Source organism: Adiantum capillus-veneris, chromosome 4, assembly GCF_014529385.1.
Source record: "Adiantum capillus-veneris isolate H3 chromosome 4, ASM1452938v2, whole genome shotgun sequence".
NCBI classification, from domain to species: Eukaryota; Viridiplantae; Streptophyta; class Polypodiopsida; order Polypodiales; family Pteridaceae; genus Adiantum; species Adiantum capillus-veneris.
This window is the reverse complement of record NC_140934.1, coordinates 74,497,214-74,520,952: the sequence shown is the minus strand read 5'-3', so window position 1 is coordinate 74,520,952 and position 23,739 is coordinate 74,497,214. Positions and strand designations below refer to the sequence as shown.

Here is a 23,739-nt window from a genome sequence, read left to right as displayed (position 1 = left end):
GTCAGGCCGAAATCGGCCTATGAGACAAATCAAATGTACATTGTGTGTATGTCATCCGTCTATCGGAAAGACAAATGAAACAAAATTGATACAAAACTGAGCTGAAAGTAGATAGTGGAGAGAGAGAGAGAGAGAGAGAGAGAAATGAAATGAAATGAAATGTTATATTAACGTCTTCAAAAGGCCATAATGACCTATGAGACCCGAAAGATACAAAGCGGTGGATCTGATACAAAGAGAGAGAGAGAGAGAGAGAGAGAGAGAGAGAGAAATGAAATGAAATGAAATGTTATATTAACGTCTTCAAAAGGCCATAATGACCTATGAGACCCGAAAGATACAAAGCGGTGGATCTGATACAAAGAGAGAGAGAGAGAGAGAGAGAGAGAGAGAGAGAGAGATGAAATGAAATGAAATGCTATATTAACGCCTTCAAAAGGCCATAGTGACCTATGAGACTAGAAAGTTACAAGGTGGTGCATTTGATACAAAGTCAGAGTAACAAGAGAGAGAAATGAAATGAAATGTTATATTAACATCTTCAAAAGGCCAAAGTGACCTATGAGACCAGAAAGTTACAGTGTGGTGGATCTGATACAAAGCCAGAGTAACAAGATGACAAAATGACAGAATGACAAAATAAAATACTATGGAATCCTAAATTGCTAGGTGTGGACTAAGCAGCTAAACAAAGTAGCTGGGACTAAGCAGCTAAACAAAGTAGCTGGGATAGCTGGATCACATGAGATCCAGCATCGGTCGCTGGTGGATCTCATCAATCTCCTCCATGGTCAATAGTCTGACCGAGCTTCGTGCAGGTTGAGCCAACGTGACCGAATCCTCTGATGCAGCCTCTGTCGATGCTGTGTAGTCCTCCGCAGTCGTGGGCGTTTGGATCTCCCCATCTCAGTCGCTCGGTCGATCAGTATGCCTCTGGTGTAAAGCGACGAGCTCTGCTGTGAGAGTAGCTCCTCCAGGTGTCGAGTGGCAGTTCTAAAGAAGTCTGTGATCTGTCTCTGTGAATGGCTAGCCTCTCCTCTCATCAGGCGCTCTCTGTGTCTGCGCAGCTCGAGCAAGAACAAACCCAGGCATATCTGATCCTCGTACCGCATGACTAGATGTTGGGGGGGGGGGGGGGGGGCGCTCATACAATATCTGATACAAAGGCGGATACAGACCTGAGACAGAAGTGATAGAAGTGTAGACTCATGAGTGAGCATGATATACAATCCTCATCAGGATCACAGGAAGTCCATCATCGGTTGCTGGCAGATCTCATCTCAATCTCCTCTATGATCAGTAGTCTGACTAGGTGTTGTGCATATCATGATCCCATCAGCATCTCAGTTCTAGGACCATTGTATCAGCATTTGTACAATCTAAAGGAAATACCTCTCTAGCGATAGAAAGGGGGACCGTTGGAGGGGGGTTTGGGACCCCATCCAGCGTTATTCTTTCTCTCTCTATCACTCATAGAACCTTCACTCAAAGTATCTCTCTCTCCTCTCCCTAGTGCATTTGGAAGCGGAACTCCGCCGCTTTGTGTTGACTCTCTCTCCCTCTCGTTGTTTTCAAGTTAAGCTGTTTGCAATTTTGTTAGCTGTGTTGCTGTAGATTTCCCGCTTGGAGTGTCCAATCTTGTTACACTAGCACTTCAAGCCTATGTCCTACATTCACACTTCCAAGGATGTTTGGTGTAATTTTTGTGCAAGTAATGCAAGATTAAGTCCACTTTTCAATCTGAGTTTACTAGATCTGTGCGTAACTTGTAATGCCATTCAAGTTGGTGAGTCTTGTTCTTTAAAGTGTTAAGCTCTGGCTTAGCAAGGCTCAAGCTAACAAGAAAAGGCAGGATGTTTCCTTTAAGGAGGCTGATTGGGTGTGGCATCCCAAACAAGATGGTACGAACTCTCGTAAGTTAACTTTTCGTATGTACGGTCTATTCCTGATTATCAAACACAAGAACTATTTTCTCGCAAGAATAAAACTCAAGTGGAGCTGTCGTTCTTCATCTTTGCAAGGTTGAAGCTCTATCTCTGATTTTTCCACAAGAAACATTCTATTACTCAGTTTTTGAGAAGTAGTGCTGCAAGAGTCGACTCCAACCAAAGAAGAAATTATGCTAAGCAGAGTTTATTTTACAAAATGAGGGTCGCGATTTTTTGTGATGAGAACTGATAAAGAAATCTTATAGATTGAACCTTACTTCAACAGAGTTAATATTTGATTGTTCTATTGGTGTGCTATCGCTCTAATCAGTCCTTCTTTTGTAGGGAACTCCTCATTGTCACAAGTAGAAGGTGTGTTGATGATCACATCTCTCTTTTGGGATGGTTTACAGAGCTTGAGCAGTCTGAAGTGTACAGATTTGAGCTAGTGGACGAGAGATTTACTCCAAGAATAGAGCTTCGAGGTACAGGTCCATTTCTTCTCTTTACTCTGGATTGGTGTTTGTTCTTCAAGAATACAAGCAGTCTTTCCTATGTTTTGTCTACCATTATCGTAAAAAGTGGTTTGGAAACTTGGAACAGAAATGCATACGTCAATACAACTTGTAAACATGTTCAATGGAAAAGTTATATGTTCTTCTTGTGGCTGGGTTACATCTTGTGCTCTATTATGCATTGTATTTATTTTTGGCAGTACCTTCTGGCTTGCAGTTATGTATATATACATTTGACATTCAGATGCATGGTCTGAATGATTTTCTGCCATTTGATCTTGGTGTGCAACAGCAGTTTCTACAAGGGCAGCCCAAGAGCATCGTTTTAGCTAATATGGTCTTGTGGGCTGATTTCTAAAATAAGTTACATGGAGTTTGAAATTGCATTATTCTCCACCTGATGGGCTCATAGCTCACTTCTCATAGCGGCTTTTCAGAAGAGTTTTGTCTCCCCCAATTTAAAGATGCTATGCATGGGTGATGTCTGTGATGATTGGAAGCACAAAACAATGCTGTTTTAAACCCTGAACAAAGGCTTCGTCTATTTGGTCCATTGGCAAGCGAGTCCTCGTCCCGTCTTGGAAGTTATAGTCAGCAAGCTGCAAGTAGTGGTTGTCTTAGTGACTCTAATCCAAGAAAATATCTGAATATGTGTACTCTTGAGTCTTGATGGGGTCACAATGTTGAAACAAGAAGCAGACATAGAGCACTTAAGGGTAGTACTTTTGGTGCTAATCCTTGAACTCTGAACATGCTTAGAGCACGAGGGCCTACCTTTCTTGTAGTATGTTGTTAACTCCATCTGAGTGGCTTGAAGGTAAACTCCCACACACGATCAATATGGTGTTTTCCTCTTTGTGATGTAAGAGCTACTTTCAGTCTGTTGTTGTAATATCCTGTTGCATTCAATGTTTTCTTTGAAGTCAATATATTCAGACGTTTGACGTTTCGCTCATCTTATGGTGGTCAAGGTTGTTTTGATAGTCTATTATTTGTACTTGATGCTTTCTCCTTCAGTATAGAAACTCTTGTGGCATTTGATTTCAGCTAACGGTGATGATAATTGTGCCGTGGGACTTGCTATTGATAAAACAACACGCTCCATTGAAATTCCTGTACCAAATGGTGACAGTGGCGAGAAACTCAAGCCTGGCCCTATTTTATTTTGCATGACCATGGAAGGAAATTTGAGCCTGTTTTCAATAGCCAGGTATCCATTTTTTCTTCTGCTGGTCTAAAGGCTGTCAAAGGGTGATCCCTTTTATGCCAATTTTCAAGTACCTATACTAAGGGTTATTTTTCAAGGTCATGCCTGATCTCTGTTGAGCACTTCACTGCCAAAAACACGTTGGTGGCCTTGGCAAATGTGTTATAATTTTGATTAGTGGGATATGCAGAATGGACAACAAGGGGAAAAATGCTGAGGTTCTCAATGCTATTTCGGAGCTTCCTGAAGCAAGCAAAGTTTTGCTTTATTACAATTTAGACTTAAAAATTTCGGATGAAACAGCCGTTGTCGAGGGTCATGAGCACGAAAGTGAATCCTCAGTGATGATGGCTGAAAATAAAAATTTGAATTTGGACGTTCGTGGTGGAAAAGCCTCTGGAAATGATAGCTGGCCGGATAAAAGCATGTTTGCAGTGCCTAGGGTTGAAAATACTAGCAGCCAGCAGCTTATAAAACATCCCACTACTGTGATGGAAGTTCCAGATGCTAAAAAACAAGGTTTGTATTAACACTGTTTACTTTTCAAAAGATTTAATCTGAAGTATTTTGACTTCATACTATTTGATCTGAAAGTTTCTGGTGAAACTGCTGTGGTGGAGGTTCCTGAGCACAAAAGCAAATCCTCAGTGACAGTGGCTGAAAAGGTCAAGTCTGGTCTGGAGGGTCATGGTGGAAAAGCCTCTCCAAACAACAACTGGCCTGACAAAAGCGTGTTTGCAGTCCCTAGGGTTGAAAATACGAACAGCCAGCAGCTTAAAAGACATCTGCCTTTTGAGATGGAAGCTGCAGACACTAAAAAACAAGGTCTATATTACACTGTTCTTGCTTTACAGAAGACTTAATCTGAAGCTCTAAAAGGAATATGTAAATCTTTAAATTTGTGATAGCAGTTGGGACTCCTTTATCATACATGAATTCGTACTAAGATGGCTAAGCAGCTCATTGACTTCTAATATGATCTCTAGACAGCTTAAAAGAATTGAGGAGAGAGGAGGTGCAAGCAGGACACAGAGAGTTTCGTGGTCAGAGAGAGACACAAGGTCCAGTGGACGTCAGCAATAGGCCAGTTTCTTCTGCATTGACCAAGACCAGCAACGCTACTGCTCTCTCTGAGATGGAATCAGAATTTTTCAGGGAGCTAAACAAGGTAAGTTATGCTGCAGAGTGTAATATCAGCAGTGTACAGTGATTGATGTTTGTGGAACAGATGATTCTCCTCAAATATGCCATATAACACTATGAGTGCTTGAACACAAGAAAACAACGAGCATTCCACAGACGTTAGTTTTCACCTAGAGGCACACATCAAACTGGTGAATGAAGGCAAGAGCCATAAGAATGTCGAACGTGACACTTTCCAAACACGTATTTACCAGTCTTTCCATACCGTACAAAAAATACTGTATCGGTATTCAAAACTTTACATACTGGTTGTTATTTATATGCACACACAAACACACATACAACTGTGAATGCATGCATGTGTCTAGGGGTGACGTACATGCATGTATACATCATATATACATGCATTTACATGTTTGCAAGCAAGAATAAGTAGACATGTACGTCTGTTTTTGTATTCAATACAAATTCTTTGTACGGGTAGTAACTACCCATACTGCACAATGTTTTTAACGTTTTTTCGGTACCGTACTTATCGCACCTATCCACCTTCCTTCTATAGGTGCCAGTTAATGATAAGGAGCTGCCCGTAGTAGTATGTTTCTTCTTGCCCCTCCAAATGTGGAGCCAAGATGGTGCCAAGCACAACAGTTCCTGGAACATATCTTGTCATGGTGACTCTGTAAGCCCCATATCCTCTGGAGGACTGGGCTGCATCCATGGATATTCCTTTCCTGCCAAGCTTTTGAAAGTGGGAACTCTTCCCATGAATTCATGAAAATTTGGAGTGTTTCCTTCTGCCTGGTGTTACCATCCGCCAATTGATCGGACTCTGCACTAGTTGAAGCCTTTGCTCTTTTAACTGTTGCCTTGATGCTAGGATTAAAAGGACTCTTCAAATCCTTTTAGTGTCTACGACTCGTCCTCATCACCTTCTCCTCCATGCGTTTGACGTAATTGGGATCCTTGATCACTCAAGGAAGTGATCCAAGAGGTTGCTAACATCTACCTATCTCTCACCATCACGTTCGAGAGCAGTCATCCCGTCTTGTCCATTAGTGGTTGCCTGCTCCTCCTCTTCAACCTCAACCTCTTCTTCCACCTTGTTTTCTTCTTCCTCCTCATGTTGGTTGTTGTCCTGTATATCCACTATGGTGTATGGATTTGTTGCAGTCACTAGATTGGAATTTTCGTTGAAGTGTTACCATCCACCAATTGATCGGACTCTGCACTAGTTGAAGCCCTTTCTGTTTTAACTGTTGCCTTGATGCTAGGATTAAAAGGACTCTTCAACTCCTTTTAGTATCTACAACTTTTCCTCATCACCTTCTCCTCCATGCGTTTGACGTAATTGGGATCCTTGATCACTCAAGGAAGTGATCCAAGAGGTTGCTGATAGCTCTCACCATCAAGTTCGAGAGCAGTCATCCCGTCTTGTCCATTAATGGTTGCCTGCTCCTCTTCAACCTCAACCTTTTCTTCCACCTCGTTTTCTTCTTCCTCCTCATGTTGGTTGTTGTCTTGTATATCCACCATGGTGTATGGATTTGTTGCAGTCAGTAGATTGGAATTTTTGTTGAAAGCTGTGACCCCACTGAAAATTACAACACCAATTGGGAATAACTGGAGACAAGACAAACACATGCACTGATGTAGACAGGAAGAAACATAGTTACTATCTAAGATCCATTGCCCCTTAAGCTAGGCACTCTTGGCGGTATTTTTCTTTTTTGATGCTTCTATATTGCTACAATGTTCTCCTCACTGCAGGGTCCATACAATTGGATCTGTGTTACAACTGGCACTTTGGCCACATTTGTCACAATTGATAACGTGGCACTATATAAACATGCCAAAAGTGGCAGAATACAGATGTGCTAATGTGGCAACATATAGAGAGGGGGGGGTACACATAAATATTAGATGCTGTTATGTATTTTTTGGGATTTTGGCAGTATTCCAACATGGGTACTTTTTGAGCATCAGGTTAAAGCTGTAAAACACCTTCTTTTCGATATTTGCTTTTAGCTTAAGAACTTTGAAAGTGCGACCAGAGTGCCAATTGTAGCTCAGAAAACTTACAACAAACAAATACGGCGAAGCGTGCCTCCCTTAGCGAAAACATACGGCTAAGAGGAACTCCAGCTCAAACATATGGCTCCAATTCAATGCCCACAGTTCATAAACTCAATATGTGGTCAAACTATGAACGATCTGTTTTATCATGTGTTTAAACTTCACATAATGAGAGTTTTTAAAATAAAGGGGCATATATTTTAAGGTTTACTCATTATCCTAAATTTGTGTCTTTACATCAGGTGAAAGACATGGCAACTGAGATTGAAAGTCTGATGAATTTTATTGGAGGGCAACAGAGACTAAATAAGGGACAGTTGGAACCTTCCTTCACCAAGACATCTGTTGAAGAAATACAGTACAAAACTCGGACCATGTCCAAACAATGCGAGAGTCTTCAAGTAAGTGATAGTAATGACGGTGCTTTTTGCATCAGGTACAGCAACTCACACAACACAACTTGATAGGTACAACTGATAGAGCAAAGGCTGAACATGGTTGAGCTTCGAGATGAATGCTTACAATGTAAGATCTGATCTGTTTCAAAATTTTTACTATTTTAACATATCACATTATACTAAACGTATGTCGGAAAGCGCCGAATTTGACACTGAGAGAGCTTACAATATTAATGAGGCTTGAGAATACGAGGCAAGGTCTATCACCAAGGTGGATACTCCTTTCTAGACTTCCCATATCTTAAATTTGGAATGCGCAGATGTGTTTACAGGTCTCCATTCTCTTCCAACTTAATGCATTCTCTCATATGTCTAAATGGAAGGCGTGTGGAGCCCAAAGGTAAGACATGTTGTGAAAGTTGTCTGCATCTGAAAGACCAGGGCAGTCAAATAGTGGTGGCATTTCCATCCATGTATGAAACCCTTAGATGTGCAAAGTGCTCATGCCACAGTGTGGTACTCCCAGAGTTTGGGTGAGAGATGAGCTTAAAGAGATTATTCTTCCTGACGCCCTTGCCGCCAACTTATCTTCAGAGTCCGTGATTTCTGCATCTTCTTTGCTAAATACCACCTATAATTTTTGACCGCCCACATAAGCCACCAGCTTGTGTGTAAGTTGGGCTTTATGCGTGAAACCTCTTCTTTTCGTAAAGAGGCCTTTAGAAACATAAGAGGGCTTAACCCAGAGAAATGTAGCGTGCTTGTGTACAATGGTATCCAGCTGTGAGGGCTATGGGGCTGAGAAATTCTGTTAAATACTTGCTCTCTGGCTTCAGCTACTGTCATTCTTCTGGAAGCAAGGATCATGTACCACAGAGCAAGTTGGGGTATGTGGAAAAAATCACAGGAAGCTATGCAGAATCTCAATGTCCTGCAGCTTTTGTAGAAATCTCTGGATTACAACATTGTTTCACCAAGTTGAGCGCGGAAAGTCCTTCATCACAATATGCCATGACTCTCTTGTGGGGAGTAAGTCCCTTCTTCAACAGACAATTACATTTGGTTTGATTTTCTTGATAGGCTGGGCAATGATGTGCCAACTCGTGAGTTAGGGCCTTAGGGAATTTTCTAGATTGTCTGACGAGTTCTTTATGCAGAGTGTCCATGATTATATTTGCCTTAATTCAGAAGCAAAAAGATAAAATTCACTGTTGCACCCGTTGAGGATGCTGAATTCTGATTCGCTTGTTCTGTTAGTGGATGCTTGGAGGGTTTACGTTCAAAGTATTCTTGAGCAAGTGTTTGATGTGCGTTACAAGGAGCTCTGGAACAAACAAACCTTGCATCCTGAATTGGCTGGGATGCGGAAACGTATTCTGCAAGCAGATCAGGCAAGTACAGGCTATTAGGAGCTGCTTTTTTAGTTTTGGTGGTGTTTGAATTCTGTTGCTACAAGCTAAATTTTTTATTTTTTCTCAGTCCTTAAAGCAGCAGATTTCAGAGCTCGAAGAACACTTGCACAATCTTGAACTTTATCAATGGCAGAAAAAGAAACCACCAAGAATGGCACCAGCACTCTCAGAAAGGTGTGTTTTTGGGATGATCAAGATGATCTCTTTAATGTTGTGTTTTCCAGTTAGTCTATTACACAGAAAAGGACAGCAGTTAGATAGGTCGTTACCAAAAATTGTTGAACGACCAAAAGGGGAAAACCTCTCAAACAATACAACGCTCCTGAAGAGTAGAATAAAGCGTCTTCCCGAATAGTTTATGCACTTGGTTGCCAATCATGAACCTAAATAGGTTCAAACTGCTTTGCATTTTTGTAAAGCCAAGAATTTTCAGTATTGGATCTTGTGCTTCAATCTGAGTGGCCTTGCTCTTTGATCAGTGATGTAGGCGATTTTGGTGGAACCAGTTCTTGCAATCATGAGTGTGAAACCAACATACAGGGGAAAAGGCAAGCCAGCCTAAGGGCAAACAGCGGGAAAGGCATCTTCTTCTTTTATTTTTATTTTTCGTTTCACCTATTTGATTGTGCAAAATACATAGCTGTTTTGAGCAAAAGCTGAGCACCTTAAGTAAAAGGACGGCTCGCTGCTGCTTCCCGCGACCCCCCCCCCCCCCGCCCCGCGCCCCTTCAACCGCGCCTCCTGTGCATTGCCATCCCTCTAGCCCAGCGCACTGCCCCCCCCCCCCCCCCCCCCCCCCCCCCCCCCCCCCCCCCCCCCCTGCGCGTCCTCCCTTTGGCCACCCACTGCCCATACGTTGTGCCCTGCCCCTAGCCCGCAGGCCCCCCCCCCCCCCCCCCCCTTCCCCCCCGCGTTTTTTTGTTTTTTCGCCGGTGTCTCCTCCTTCTGTCCGTTGGCACGCCCCGCCTCTGTTATCTGCAAGATCTTGCAGTTGACCCAGCCGAGGCGAGGTATGCGACCTCCTCCAGGACCGCCTTCTAGCAGAGGTGGGAAAGATCATCGACATTCAGCTTCTTGGGCGAGGATACTACCAGATTGAGTTTGAGACTCTTGAGATGGTCGCCAAGGTCATCTCGATGAGCCCTCTGTCCATCCGAGCGGTCAGGGCTCACTTCCGGCAGTGGCGCCAAGGTTTCGACCCAGCTTCCGATGTTCTTGCCGAGGAAGCAAATTTGCCTGTTTCAGTCTGCTTCCTTGGTGTGAGGAGGGAGTACTTACCGCTTCTTGCTAGGATTGGTTTTGAGATCAAGAAAGTCTTGGAGACCTGCGCACGACAGCTTCAGTTGCAACCAAGTGTAGCGGAGAAAATGTGTCGTGCCCTCTATAGTGGGTGCTCCTCAGTGCAATGTGCGTGATATCTCACTCCACAGAATGCAAACGCTGAAGACAAAGAACAACAGAGCAACAACAGTACGACTCAGCAAAACCTGAACATGAACAGCATGAACATCGACAAACTCAAATAAACTGATACAGACGCTGGCATGGCAGCACACTCAGCTCCAGCCCAGATCTCATAGGTACAGTGGGGGGTGTCGAGGCTCAACTGTGTAGGGATAGTGCAAACGTGCTGTGTACAAATCAAGATGAGAGACTCTAAAACGACGGACCACACAAAAGTAGATGTGATAAAAAATCCCAAACAGCTACGGATATATACAACCATATAGAGCCACCAACGGCTCACCAATATCTAATCCAGCTAAGACTATCTCAAAATCGTGGTCGTGGTGGTCTGGACCATCCGTATGCCTGCCACCACTGATGATGGATCTCCTATGATTTAGCATTGTACATTGTGCTCATCTTGTATCAGTCTTTGTATCAGCTCTCACCCATTATATTCCCACATGCACACCCACATTGTGTTGTATTAGCCCCCAGTCACTACTTTCTCCCCCCTACTTCTATCCTACTCAGCACCAACTAGCTGCTTAGTTCACATCCAACAGTTAAGATTTTAGTTTTTCACTTTACTTCATTTTATTTTTGTACCCAGACATTGTATTAGATCCACCAAGATTGTATCAGTTTGGTCTAATAGGTCATTTTGGCCTTTTGAAGATGTTTAATATTTCATCTCTCTTTTTCTCTGCACCTCCCATCTCCCTCTATTCTTGCGGAGCTGGGAAGACCACCCCTATTCCTACCAACTTCCAAGAGATATAAAAGCTCCCACTCTCAGGCATCAGAAAAACAAAGCGTCAGAGTACATCCCTTGCTGCCGCAGATTTCAGCCATCAAGATGATGTTCCAGAGGCCTCCTATGGCTGGCCCAAGTGTACCAGATGATGCGATGATCTAGTAGATAAGCTCCATTGCGCAGAAGTAGGAAGGAAAGGTCTTCTACATAGAGTTCTCGGCCGAGGAGTTGCTTTCCGAGTTTTGAGACTTCATAGGTGAATCTTTCATGTTCAGATGATTGGGCCTATGAGTGTGTGTTCTCCCTTCCAGATTTACGAAAAAAAAAGAAAAGGTGTGTGTTCTCCCTTCGCACAAGGGAGTAGGAGCCGAAGGAGGCAAGTGCCTATGCAGGAGAAAAACGCTGTGGAAACGGAGCCAAATCAGCCCAAAAGGAGTAGATTCACAGCTCTGAGAGTTGTAGACTATCGAGTTTGGATCAGGGAGTAGAGATTCCTCAAGAGGGAGTTTGTGTCCAGGATAAAAGAGTTGATGCTAAGATTTCTACGGAAGAGGAGTCTGGGTATAGAGTTTGAATAGGGATATAGGAATGTCTTGCGTGGAGAGTGGATAGTGAGTTCTAGAGATGAGAAGCTTGGTTCTTGAGAATTCTTAGTAAGGAACAGAGGCTCCTGAGACTAGGGTCCTTCAGAATAGGAAGTGACAGCTTCCGAGTTTTCTCGAGTCTGAGATCTAGAATGGAACATGGGAATACGTCCGGTTACTAGTGTTGAAGACACCCTTCTCTACGTTGATTTAATCAAGGTAGTCTAAGGCCTAGGTGGAATTTGATCATTAATGGATGAAAAGCTACTACATTGTTATTTTGCATTTGCAAACTAATTCTTGTATTGGTTTTTAATGATGGTGACAGTTTAACAAGGCGCTCCTTTGCATTAATGCTTGGTGGTAACATTACACCTAATTCTGAGTGTAGCTTCACCAACCCACCTCCCTTTCCACTTTGGAAAAACTGCAGCAATGCACACTGTTTGGCTTGAATGTGATCATATCTTGTTGGATTTACTCTCCCCAATACCATTTCTTTTACTGTGTATTTGATAACATGTCTGTTATCATGGTTATCAACTACATACACATTTTTTGCTTGAACTAAATTTGCATTGTACAAGTCATAACCACCAGCTATGTATTAGACACCTTTTCTTTTTTTTGTAAATCTGCTTTGATTAATTTACAAGTAGGAAACCTCAAAGCGAGGAAAACCCACGAAAAGAAAGGGATACAAAACACGGAGCACTATGAGGCTCCGAAGGCTAGAAACAGTCAAAGTAAATCCTGTAGGTATCAAGAGTGATGTCTCTAGCGTCATAGACAAAATGCAGCGCTTGACCAAGAGATAATTTGAAATAGGGAAAGGGGTCAACAAAAGTGCCCTGGAACATTAAGGAGTTCCTATGATGCCAGATGGCCCACATAGTCCAAAATCTAACCCAGGTGAAGAAGACCGCAAACTGAGATTGTGGTGACCGAAGCACCCCAGCTATGTATTACACACACAGGTGCTGTTGATTTCGAGCACTCAGCTTTGTTGGGATTGACTTTGCACATAAGGGCTTTTGGAGCCCATAAAATCATGATCCTGATTATCTTGTAACTCAAGTTCAGAGACTTTATTTGATGACGCAACACACTCACAGCTTGAAATCTTGTACATCCACTATAGTGCATTGGAAGCAATGAAATGATAAATCAGGGGAGTGACTTAACTTTCTTTTCCGTTGTGGTGGTCTTTCTTCATGGGTATGTAAGTGGTAAATTGCTGTTTTCTAAGTGTGGCTTGTGGATGAATTGAGTGAGCGCCTATCAGAAGTGAACTAGCCGGTTCTTTAGGAACCAAGCCAAAGAAGGGATTTTGCATTGTGGAGTAAATAGTCTTGGTCATGCTCTTTTATTTACTGTATGACGTAGAGTACAAAGCAGTGTTATCAAACAATTTTGCCAAAAATTATCAGCTTCATACGGTTGATGATTCAAAGAAGTGGAATAAAAGTAACTTTGTGTTTTTGGCTGTCATGGGCTGAGCTCGGTTGTTTATTGCAGCAAAAATTTTGGATGCATGCAAAGCTTATACGACACTGTTAACACACAAATGGTGGTTGCACAGCAGTTGGCGAGTCTCCTTGCATTACAATCAGAAATACTTAAACTCCCTCCCGTTGCAAAAGAGGAAATAGAGAGCTCAATGAACACATCAATGCTCAAGCTGCAGAGTTTGATGCTACAAGAAAATCCTGCGGCAAGGATTAGAGCTCGCTTAAGCTCAGCTGGACCTTCTGATTTTTCTCCTGTGAGGACTACTATCAAGAGTTCATTGCAAACACCATCAAAGCAGGCACCTCCAGCTGGAGCACGTGCAGGATTGCAAGACAGTACACGAAGAAGAAGAGACTCTGTGGACAAGGTTAGCTGGTAGCAGTTTGGTTTTCTCCTATGTTTTTACAATTCATGTTATAATCCAAGACAAGATTAAGTTGGATGTCAACCTAGAGAGGTGATCTTAACAAGATCAGTGAGAAATGTGCTCAAGAAGACCAGTGACAAAACTGTTGCGTATGGCATCTGAATTATGGAAAAGGGCTTTGTTGCACTAATTTTTGAGAGAGACAATGAATCCTGATGACATAATTAAAACATCCTTGACTAATGCAGGACTGTATTCTATGTGTCTCCTGCGTTCCTTCTTTTTATATGATGTGCCATATCTTTTAGTTGCAGTACTTCTTGGCCAAGCGTGCTCCTCTTAGCATTGTCCATTTTCGACTTTTGTAGATGTACCTAAGATCTTTCATTCTTTTCTTGCATTTGTACATGTTAGTTGTTCCACTACACCAAACAAAATGCCTGGTTCTAGGATTGTATGATGGCTTTGTGCTAAAGTGATCAGAGATGGACTCCTATTAATGTTGGGGTAAGCCCAACTTGTGGGAAAGCATTAAAGCCACCTAGGAAAAGATAATTGATGACATGGTCCAACAGCAAGAGGATGCTACCTCTCTAGCCAATGATTGTAAAACACTAAGCTTACTTATGAAGCTATTCTCTAATCAATCAATTGCACTTTTGAATTCTATCAATTGTGTCTTTACTCTCTCTTTATGCTCGTCCTTGGTGTAGCTCTAATTCTAATTTGCATTGCTCTAACCCTAACCCCAACATCATGGTGAGCTTAAGGCTTCATCCACCATAGCCTAGCCCACTAATAACGCTTAGGGTTGAGCACCCGTTCCCTAACAAGTGGTATCAGAGCCGACGGTTCACACCTAGGCATAATTAATTTCTCTCTTCTTAATCACTAATACCATTGATTAAGCTTGGGCATGCTCTTGGCAATACCAATGAGCCACTACCCTTTTTAATTAATCCATTGGTGATAGTGACATCCCAATAATTGTTTGTGTGTGCGCAATTTTAATTTTTATGCATTTTTGTGTTCATTTTCAGCTTGTTTTACAGCCCCATTTCTCTCATTGTAGGCATGATTTCGTTGTGAAATTTGTGTGTGTGCAATGTGCTTTTTGGTGCCATTCCATTGAACCCTCGATTGCTTAGATTGCACATCTTTTGGCCCTCCTACCAAGCTGTCAAAATCTCTGTATTTTCAACTTTAAAACCAATCCTTAATCTCCAGATTTGAATTTAATTAGCCCCTTTTAATATTCACTCTATTTTTAGGTGTGTGTGTGTGTGTGTGTGTGTGTGTGTGTGTGTGTGTGTGTGAATTGACAGAATTGTGGCCGCTTGGTTGTTTGGTTAGGCAAGGTTGTCCTATTAGTGCTTTGTTGTATGCAATTGCCTCTCATCCTTTGTTGATGTATCTTGATTACTTGACCTCTGCGCAGCGTCTTCATGGTTTGCAGCTACCGTCGGGTCATACCTTTATTGGGCAGGCTTATGCAGATGACTCGTTGTTTATGCCCCGCAATCAACAAAATGATGTTCAAGTGATTATGAACGCTTTGGAATTGTTTGTGATTGCGGCTGGTCTTAAAGTCAATTTCCGTAAATCAAAGCTTCTGCCGCTTCGTTCTTGTGATTGGCATGCTTTGTTATGGCCAGGAGAGATTGTTCTGCGAATGTAATCACTAGGCATTTGGGTTATCCAATTGGATGGAATGTTACTCACACACAGAAAGTGGATTGGGTTATGAATCGCTTGAATGTTAAATTGCATTACCGGAAGCTTTCTACTTGGCCACTACATGTTCGCCTGCGAATTGTTCAAAGTATCCTCATGGCATATGTTCAATTCTTTTTACCATTGTTGCATTGGCCCCGCCATTGTCTTGACTCTCTCATGTCGGCCATTTTGTCTCATTTGTGGCGAATGCGTGCTCACAAAAAAGGTTTGCGTCTGATGTCAATGGCAAAACTTTGTACACCAAAGCGCTTTGGTGGTTTGAATATTTTGGACCTGCGTAGGCATGTCCTTGCTAGGAAGGCTATGCTTTTGCCTACACTTACGCAACAATCTCAGCCTTGGACTCTTTTGTTTGCACACTTGAGTCAGCATGTGGTTACATCATCATTTGGTCACTGGCAATCATCCATGTGGGAGGCAGTATTTGGTAAGATGGATGGTCATATTCCTGGATGCCCACTTTCTTCCACCTTGCTTTCTGCATGGAAACAGGTTACGATTCATCTATCGTGGAATGCTCGGAGAGAAGGAAATTCACTTCGCGCGGAGAGCCTTCATTGGAGCCGGGCTTTTTCTCTTACTTTGGTCGACCGCTCGCCTCGCCAGGCGTATTTCCTCTCTTGCCGTGGCATTCGAGTGGTTGAGGATGTGGTGGATGCAGCTGGTTGCACTTTCGAGTTTCCATTTGCCGCTCGCCGCTTTGGATTGGGCATGCACTATCGCCAGTTTTGGAGAGAATTACAACAAATGTTGATAGGTTTCTTGCCCGTTTCACCTATGGCTGATGGTGATCGCATGTCTGACTGGAAGCTTGGGGGACTGGCTTTTCAAGATATTTCTGCCGGTCGGGCATATGCTCTTCTTCTGCCTCATCCATGGATTGCTGATCATTGCAACGCTATTTGACACATGCATAAATCAGATATTTGGTGGGCGAAGGATTATATCTGCAATATGGGAGAGCCATTTGCCGTTGAAGGAGCGTTTGTTTCTTTGGCGATGTTTACTTGGTGTGCTCCTAGTGGGTACCTTTCTTCGGATGCGCCGTATCCGTCCTTCATCATGTGTCTGTTGCTTATTTGCCGAGGAGGATGTTTGTCACCTCTTATGGGATTGCTGTGTTACTCGAGACTTCCTTCGTCGTGTATCTGCGTGTATGTGGCTACGTTTTCCCACGACGGTATTCCATAAGCGGTTTTGGGTTTTTGGTATCTTCTCGCCGGCGTTGCAGTGCTTTGTAGTCTTCTTCATGTGGGTCAGGTTTTGGGTGTACTGGAGCCTGTGGCGATAGCGTAATGGCTATATGTTCCATCGCATTCATACAGATCCCCTACCTTTCTTCAAGATTTCCCTTCGGCAGTCTTTGCGGTTCGCCTTCGAAGTTGGTGATATCACGGTAGAGATACATCAGCTTTCTTATGAATGCTTTTAGCTATTTTGTACAGCCGAACACTGTTGTGTTCCTTTCCTTGTACATCTTTTTGGTGGGTTTTCCTCTCTTTGAGGTTTCCCACAGATAGATAAATCAAATTGATTTACAAAAAAAAAAGTGTGTGTGTGTGCGCGCGCGCACGCCTTAGTGGTGGGAACCACATTTAAAAGGGAGTCAACTTGATTATTTTTCATTTTTCGGCATCACAACTTTACACCTGCCAAACAACCCGGCTTCCCCAAAGCTCACGTTGTCCAGCCCGTTGCCTCAATATTGCTGTGCTAACCACCATTGAAGCACTTTGTAAACAACGCCCACCTGTTGTACTCTATGTATTGCATTGGTCCAGCAAGCTCTCACCTTGCTCGTTCGATGCAAACTCTCACCTTGCTCATTTTTGCTGCCATTGCTCGCTCGATGCATGCAGCCCATCAGGTACAGCTCATGCTTCCATCACCTGCCTCAGGCCATGAAGTGTTGCTCTCCAACCCTGTCAACACTGCCCGAGCTCAAAGCCTCATGCTCGTCTACGTTGAACCAAACTCACCTTGTTGCTGATGCCCCATCCCGCCTTTGACAACACATCTATAGCAGCTCACGTTGGCGCTCGAGCCTTGGCATCTTCCCACTCTTCGAAGTGCTTGCTCTTGCAGCTCACATTGCCTGCTTAGCGCCTCTACTCGCAGTTTACAGAGGCTGCAATCCTGGAGAAGCAAAGATGCCTCGACATGTAGAAACAGGAGATCCTGCTGTCATACTGCAGTTCACAAGAAGTGAAGAGGCTCTCTTGTTGCTAGGCTTCACCTACGAGCTCCTTGCCTCCTGCAAACTTTTTGTCTTATTGACTGCGTGAGCTTCTGGCCCCACCAACTTGCTGCCCAATTTTCTCATGGCACCAATGAGCACTTCTCAGCCAGCTCGTTCTCACGGGCACTTTCTAGTTTCAAAAATTCCAAACCCCGTTGCAATGTATTCGTACTTTGCAACATTAGCCAAGAAGGATATATCCTCAACAAATCTGACGGACAACACCAATGAAAATCAAGAAATTCAACATCAAATGAAGGCGAAAATAATGAACACCAATGAAGAAGAATGACATCCGTTGCCTCCAGCCCCCTCAGCGCTGCCCCCTCGCCCACACGCTGCCCTCCTCGCCCTTGCGCTGCCTCCCTCGCCCTCTGCTGCCCGCCACCCTCGCCCTCTGCTGCCCGCCGCCTGCGCCCCTAGCTGCCCCCAAGCCCGCTGCTGCCTCCCTTTCTCTGGCCGTTTCTCTCCGGCCCCCCCCGCAGCCTTTTGAACTCTCGCTCGCCGCTTTATCCGTCCCCCCCCCCCCCCGTCCTCTTCGTTCCCGAAGGTCTTCTGCACTTGGCTCTTCAACATTTCTTCTTCGGACAAGTGCTTGGAGTGCTCGGTTGCAAATTTTCCTCACCGTCCGCTTCTTCGACTCAGCAGTAGACATAGATGGAGGCTCCAGCTCTGCCACAGAGGGACTCACCTGAAGCCCCCTCGCCCGACCCCGCTGAGCCCACCATTCGACTTGCTCTTTCGCCGACAGAGCAAGCGAGCCTTGCCGCAGAGGTAGAGCGCTTGCAGGCGACTTCTGTCATCTGCAAGGTTCTCGGCACCCGTCCTAGCAGAGGAGAGCTGCGAGACCTTCTCCATGCCCACCTTCTCGTAGAGGTGGGCAAGATCTTGGATGTCCAGATTCTCGGACTGGGGTACTACCAGATCGAGTTCGAGACTTTCGAGATGGCCTCCAAGGTCATAGCTATGAGTCCACTGGCCATCCGAGCATCACGCGCCCACTTTCGACAGTGGCGACATGGTTTTGACCCGACCTCGGATGTGCTAGTAGAGGAGGCAGACATCCCCATCTCAGTCTGCTTTCCGGATTTACGGAGGGAGTACCTTCCACTTCTCTCCAGGATTGGCTCCGCCATCGGGATTGTCCTGGAGTCACCTCGTACGGCAGCATCAGTAGCTGCCAAGGCGGCTGGTATCCCTTCAGTTCGAGTTTTGGTCAGAGATACCCACACGCTCCCGAAGGTCATCCTTCTGCCTCGGGTGAATGGGGGTTGGTTTAGACAGTGTGGACTACTCGGGTCTCCCGAACCAGTGCTTCATTTGCAGACAGATGGGCCACCTAGCGAAGGCCTGTCCACGGAGGAGGCCATGACCTGCACCTCAGCCTCAGCCCCAGCCCCAGCCTGCCAAGGCTGGGCCGCAGCCACAGCCAGCGGCACAGCGCATAGATTCAGAGCCACCCTCCGAGCCTGGGACTCCAGCGGAGGAGGGGTGGCAACAGGCCTGTGGCCGTCGACGCCAAGGGCCACAGCGACAGCCTGGCACTCCGAGTGGCCCTCAGGTGCCTACTCAGCAGCAGTGGGTTCCCAGGGGGAACCGCTTTGGTTCTCTTGAGCAGGAGGAGTCCCCTACGCCAGCCTCCACCTCCGATTCACCCTCGCCAGCCGCCCCACCTTAAGATTTCCCCTCCTCCTCCTCATCCCCTCCCCCGCCCTGTGCTCCCGCCCACTCCCCACCTCGCCCCCCTGTCTCTATCGCCCCACCCTGTTTCTCTTCTCCTCCGGCCCCCCTAGCTCCTTCTCCCCCTCCTCCTGCTTCAGTACCACAGTCGACTCAGGAGACTGGTCCCTCGCCGGCGGCTAGGAGATCTCTTGGTAGCGCCTTTGCTACGAGTCGCCTAGCGAGAGAGGGTCAGCCCTTCTTGCGACCCCCTCTGCAGATTCAAACATCTTCCCTTGCAGCTATCCCTCGTGGTCTGATGAGCATTGACCTCCGACGCCGTTGGGATTTCTTCGATTACGGTTCACTCGCTTTCTCGGCGATTCCGCAGCAGACCACAAGGCAGCCTGCTTCAGGGTCCACACTTTGTTCCTCGCCGCTAGGGGGACAGAGGCCTTGGACGCAGCAGTTGGTTTCTCCTTCCCCCTCTGTGGTAGGACCGAGACAGAGTGGTCCGTCGACTCAGTGGTGGGATAGTTGCATACACAGGTTGTCGAGTTCTCTTACCACATGGGAGAACTTGGAGTTACAGATTTGCTGCAGACCACTGGCCAAGTTTGCGGTGACACCCCCAGACTCAGCAGGATGTAGGCACATTGTGGTGTACTTTTTTGCTGATACACAGTGTTTGCCTTGCTATGTATACATTCATGAGGACTCTTGGACAGAGGAGGTTGCTTTACGCACGGCTCGCTGTGCTTGGGCTTGGGCCAGGCACTCACTGCAGTCTCGCCTATCTAGAGGACGCTCGGATGCGGATTACTCCCCATTTAAGCCAGCCTCGAAGATAGCCCGTCTTGTTGCTGCGGCAGCATCTGTTCTCTCTCGCTCCCCATGAGGATCGTCTCGTGGAACGTGCAGGGACTAGGTAGGCTCCAGTTTCAGCGACAGCGGGGCCGATTGCGTCAGGAGCTTCAGCGTTGCCTTGTGGGAGGAGAGATTGATCTCCTTATGCTTCAGGAGCACCATTTGTCTGAGAGCCGCATTCGGCGATGTGGTCAGATTTTGTGTGGACGTTATGATACCTTTTGGTCAGCTGCTTTTGGACCTGGAGGCATTGAGGGTGGGGTATGTATGACTATTGCGGACTCATTGCAGCAGGCCATTGTGGGCAGAGGGATTATTGTGCCAGGCAGGGCTCAGTGGATTACTATGTAGGTTCAGGGTGGCCTTGTGGGCTTCCTGAACATCTATGCGCCCAATGTGGCGAGTGCTCGTGCAGAGTTTTGGTCACAGATTGTTGAGTCTCTGCCACAGGTTGACCATTGGTGTGGAGGAGGGGACTTCAACATGTTGGAGGACCCTTCTGACAGGATCGGAGGCAGCCATGCTACTGTGCATGGAGTCGAGTTAGCAACTTGGGAGAGGTTGTGTATGACTTTGAGGGTCTCGGATACATATCAGCATTTTGGCTTTGTGAGGCCTCCAGAGAGTCTTGCCGTCTCTAGATCGGACCGCAGAGTGGGAGGAGTGAATCTATCGCGGATAGATCGCTTCTACACTAGTGACCACTTCAGTGACTTGGGGGGCTCAGTGGGCATCTTGGCAGGGACATCCTTCTCGGACCATGCACCAATGATCCTCACAGTAGCAGACAGGCAGAGGAGTGGGAGCACAATGCTTCGCATCCCAGAGCGGGTCTTGTTGGACTCAGCACTCAGAGAGAGGGTAGAGGCTCTCTGGACAGAGGGCATGGATAGCCAGGCTCTACCTGCAGACAGAGTGGCCTTAGGCCTAGCTCAGCTTAGCCACTTTTTTCTCCAGGAGGCTCAGGCTCGACGGGCTGCAGCGAGAGAGGAGCAGCGTCTCAGACGAGGCATTGCTTCACTACAGAGGATGCAGGAGCAACATCCAGACAGTCCATGGTTGGAGGAGCAGTTACAGTATGCTCGACAGGAGCTTGCTTGCATGGAGGAGAGGCTCCATGAGTTTGCCTTTCACCGACAGGCATCTCAGTGGACTCAGGTGGGTGACACAGTGACAGGTGCTTTCTTTGAGACAGTGGGACCTCGGCACTCGCATGCCAAGGTCAATCAATTGAGGAGACCCGAGGGGTCAGTTGTTTGTGAGCCCGAGGATATGCGTACAGTTGCTACTGACTTTTACCGTGAGTTACTGTCGGCTGAGCCCCAGTCAGAGAGACAGGATACATGCAGAGAGCAGGTTTGGGCACAGATGCCTTGTCTTGTTACTGAGGAGATGCGCCAGAGGTTAGAGATACGTCTTCAGCTTGAGGAGCTGCACACGACTCTTAGGGCCCTCTCTCGTGGTAGCTGTCCAGGTGAGGATGGGCTGACTCCCAGGTTTTCTTGGAGTACTGGGACCTGCTTGGCCCATATCTTTGTAGTGCCTTTCAGTACATTCTGCACACAGGAGTGATGCCGGATAGCATGAGTGAGGGCCTGATTTACCTCATTCCAAAGGAGGGTGGCTCCTTGGATGAGATTCGACAGTGGCACCCCATCACCATCCTAAACTCAGCCTACAAAATTCTTGCCAAGGCTCTGAGTTTGAGGATTCAGCCACTTTTGGAGAGCCTTATACATGCGACTCAGACAGGTTTTGTCAAGGAACGCAGTATCCTTGACAACACCTTCACCTTCTGGGAGGCTTTTACCCTGGCACGACTCCGTGGGGAGGACCTTGTGATTCTTCTTCTCGATTTTGAGAAGGCATACGACAGAGTTGACTGGGACTTTCTAGAGGGCACGCTACGCAGGATGGGCTTCTCAGATGCTTGGATCAGAGGGGTGTCAGCTTTGTACAGAGAGGCTCACAGTCAGGTGCTTTTGGCAGGCGGTAGAGGTGAGCGCTTCATGCTCACACGATCGGTCAGACAGGGTTGTCCTCTTGCCCCCTTTCTCTTTCTGTTCTATGCGGAGTGGATGAGCAGATTTTTGGTGTCACAGCAGGTTGGTATGAGGGGCTTAGCACTCCCTATACGGGGAGATGAGCTTCTGGACGCTGAGTTTGCCGACGACTCGGCCTTGTACTTAGAGGGCCAGGAGGCCAATTTACACAGATGTGAGCAGGCTTCGGAGACCTTCTGCTGTGCATCGGGCGCATTGATCAACTGGAGGAAGACAGTGGCTTTCTCGGTTGGCAGTGCTCCTGTGCCAGATTGGATGCCAGGAGAGGGTTTCAGGTGGATTCCTCGAGGGATTGCAGTTCGGTACTTGGGTTGTCAAGTTGGTTTGGACTTGTCCCCCGAGCAGCAGATTGCTCCTCTTCTCCTGTCCATCAGGAGAAAGCTGTGACATTGGAGCTCAACACGACTTTCGCTGGCTGGTAGAGTAGTAGGTTCCAACCAGGTGTTGTTGGCGTCTATGTGGTACATCACTTCTTGCTGGATCTTCTCGAGTTCTTGTATCAGCCAGGTAGAGAGGCTGATCAGGAACTTCCTTTGGTGAGGTCGCGCAACTCACACGCTGCTGCCCGTTTATCCTCAGCCCCGCCCTCTTCCTTGCCAGCGCGCATCCCTAGTTGTTTTCCCCCCACGTCGCCCCCTTGCCCGCCCGCTTCCTTCCCGCATTGTCCGTTGCCCTTTCCCATGAGACTACGCTTTGCCTTTGCCTCGACAGTGATAGTTATCTGACATTGCTCGCTGGTGCTTCCTTAGAGGTCTGTCTTCACTCGCCCCCTTTCCTCCACATCAGCATACACAAATGGAGGCTCATGCTCCGCCCTAGAGGGACTCTCAAGAAGCCCTCTCGCCCGACCCTGCAGAGCCCACAATCAGACTTGCTCTCTGACCAATAGAGCAAGGAAGCCTCGCAACCTCCGCCATCTGTAAGATCATCGGCACCTGATGTAGCAAAGGGGAGGTGCGTGATCTCCTCCACGCCCGCCTTTTAGCAATGGTGGGCAAGATCATCGACGTTGAGCTTCTCGGGCGTGGCTACTCTAAGATAGAGTTTGAGACTTCCGACATGGCGTCCAAAGTCATTGCGATTAAACCCCTGCCATCCGAGCAGTTAGAGCTCATTTTCGATAGTGGTGCAATGGATTTTAGCCGGCTACCGATACTCTCTTCGAGGAGGCAGACCTACCCGTCTCGGTTTGCTTCCCACGCCTGAGGAGAGAGTACCTCCGACACCTTTCCAGGATTGTTTCAGAGATTGGGACTGTCTTGGAGACGCCTCGCACGACAACTTCAGTAGCTGTCAAGGTTGCTAGTATACCTACTGTAGGCGTTCTGGTTTGGGATACTGAAGGTCGTTTTACTACCTCGGGTGAGTGGTGGGTGGCTCTGTCAGAATGTGGAGTATTCGGGCCTCCCGAATTAGTGCTTATTTGTCGACAGATGGGCCATCTAGTGAAGGATTGTCCACGGAGGAGGCCCAGACCTTCGGCATAGACCGAGACCTAGCCTCATAAGGCTCGCCAGACACAACTGGCAGAGATGCAGGGGGTTTAAGCAAGTTTCTCTGAGCCTAGTGCCCAGGCAAAGAAGGGTTGGTAGCAGGTCTGTAGTCGACGTCTCAGATGCAAGGAGCTCACGCAAGTTTCTCTGAGCCTAGTGCCCAGGCAAAGAAAAGTTGGTAGCAGGTCTGTAGTCGACGTCTCAAGGGACCACCACGTGAGTTCGCTCCCTTCGTGGTCGTCCTATACCAAGTCAGAGGGAACCGTTTCGACCCCTTATAGCAGGACGAGCCCACAGATACCCCCTTCACCTCAGCTTTGCCACGGAGAGCCCCTC

The 23,739-nt window shown here is 46.5% G+C and overlaps 1 protein-coding gene across 4 annotated transcripts in view; it reads left to right on the top strand.

The window, feature by feature from the left end:
* Nucleotides 1-23,739, top strand: part of LNO1 (Nuclear pore complex protein) — a 184,333-nt gene that overhangs the window by 142,879 nt on the left and 17,715 nt on the right. For 2 of the 4 annotated variants that reach the window (XM_086510691.1, XM_086510692.1), the window contains exons 7-16: nucleotides 2,274-2,413; nucleotides 3,491-3,653; nucleotides 3,841-4,169; nucleotides 4,245-4,475; nucleotides 4,637-4,818; nucleotides 7,112-7,270; nucleotides 7,337-7,394; nucleotides 8,525-8,658; nucleotides 8,747-8,853; nucleotides 12,985-13,345. In XM_086510691.1, coding sequence (XP_086366817.1) covers nucleotides 2,274-2,413; nucleotides 3,491-3,653; nucleotides 3,841-4,169; nucleotides 4,245-4,475; nucleotides 4,637-4,818; nucleotides 7,112-7,270; nucleotides 7,337-7,394; nucleotides 8,525-8,658; nucleotides 8,747-8,853; nucleotides 12,985-13,345 — 1,864 coding nt within the window. Of the gene's footprint in view, nucleotides 1-2,273; nucleotides 2,420-3,490; nucleotides 3,654-3,840; nucleotides 4,170-4,244; nucleotides 4,476-4,636; nucleotides 4,819-7,111; nucleotides 7,271-7,336; nucleotides 7,395-8,524; nucleotides 8,659-8,746; nucleotides 8,854-12,984; nucleotides 13,346-23,739 lie in introns of all 4 variants that reach the window. The other 2 variants (XM_086510690.1, XM_086510689.1) reach the window with 1 other exon arrangement.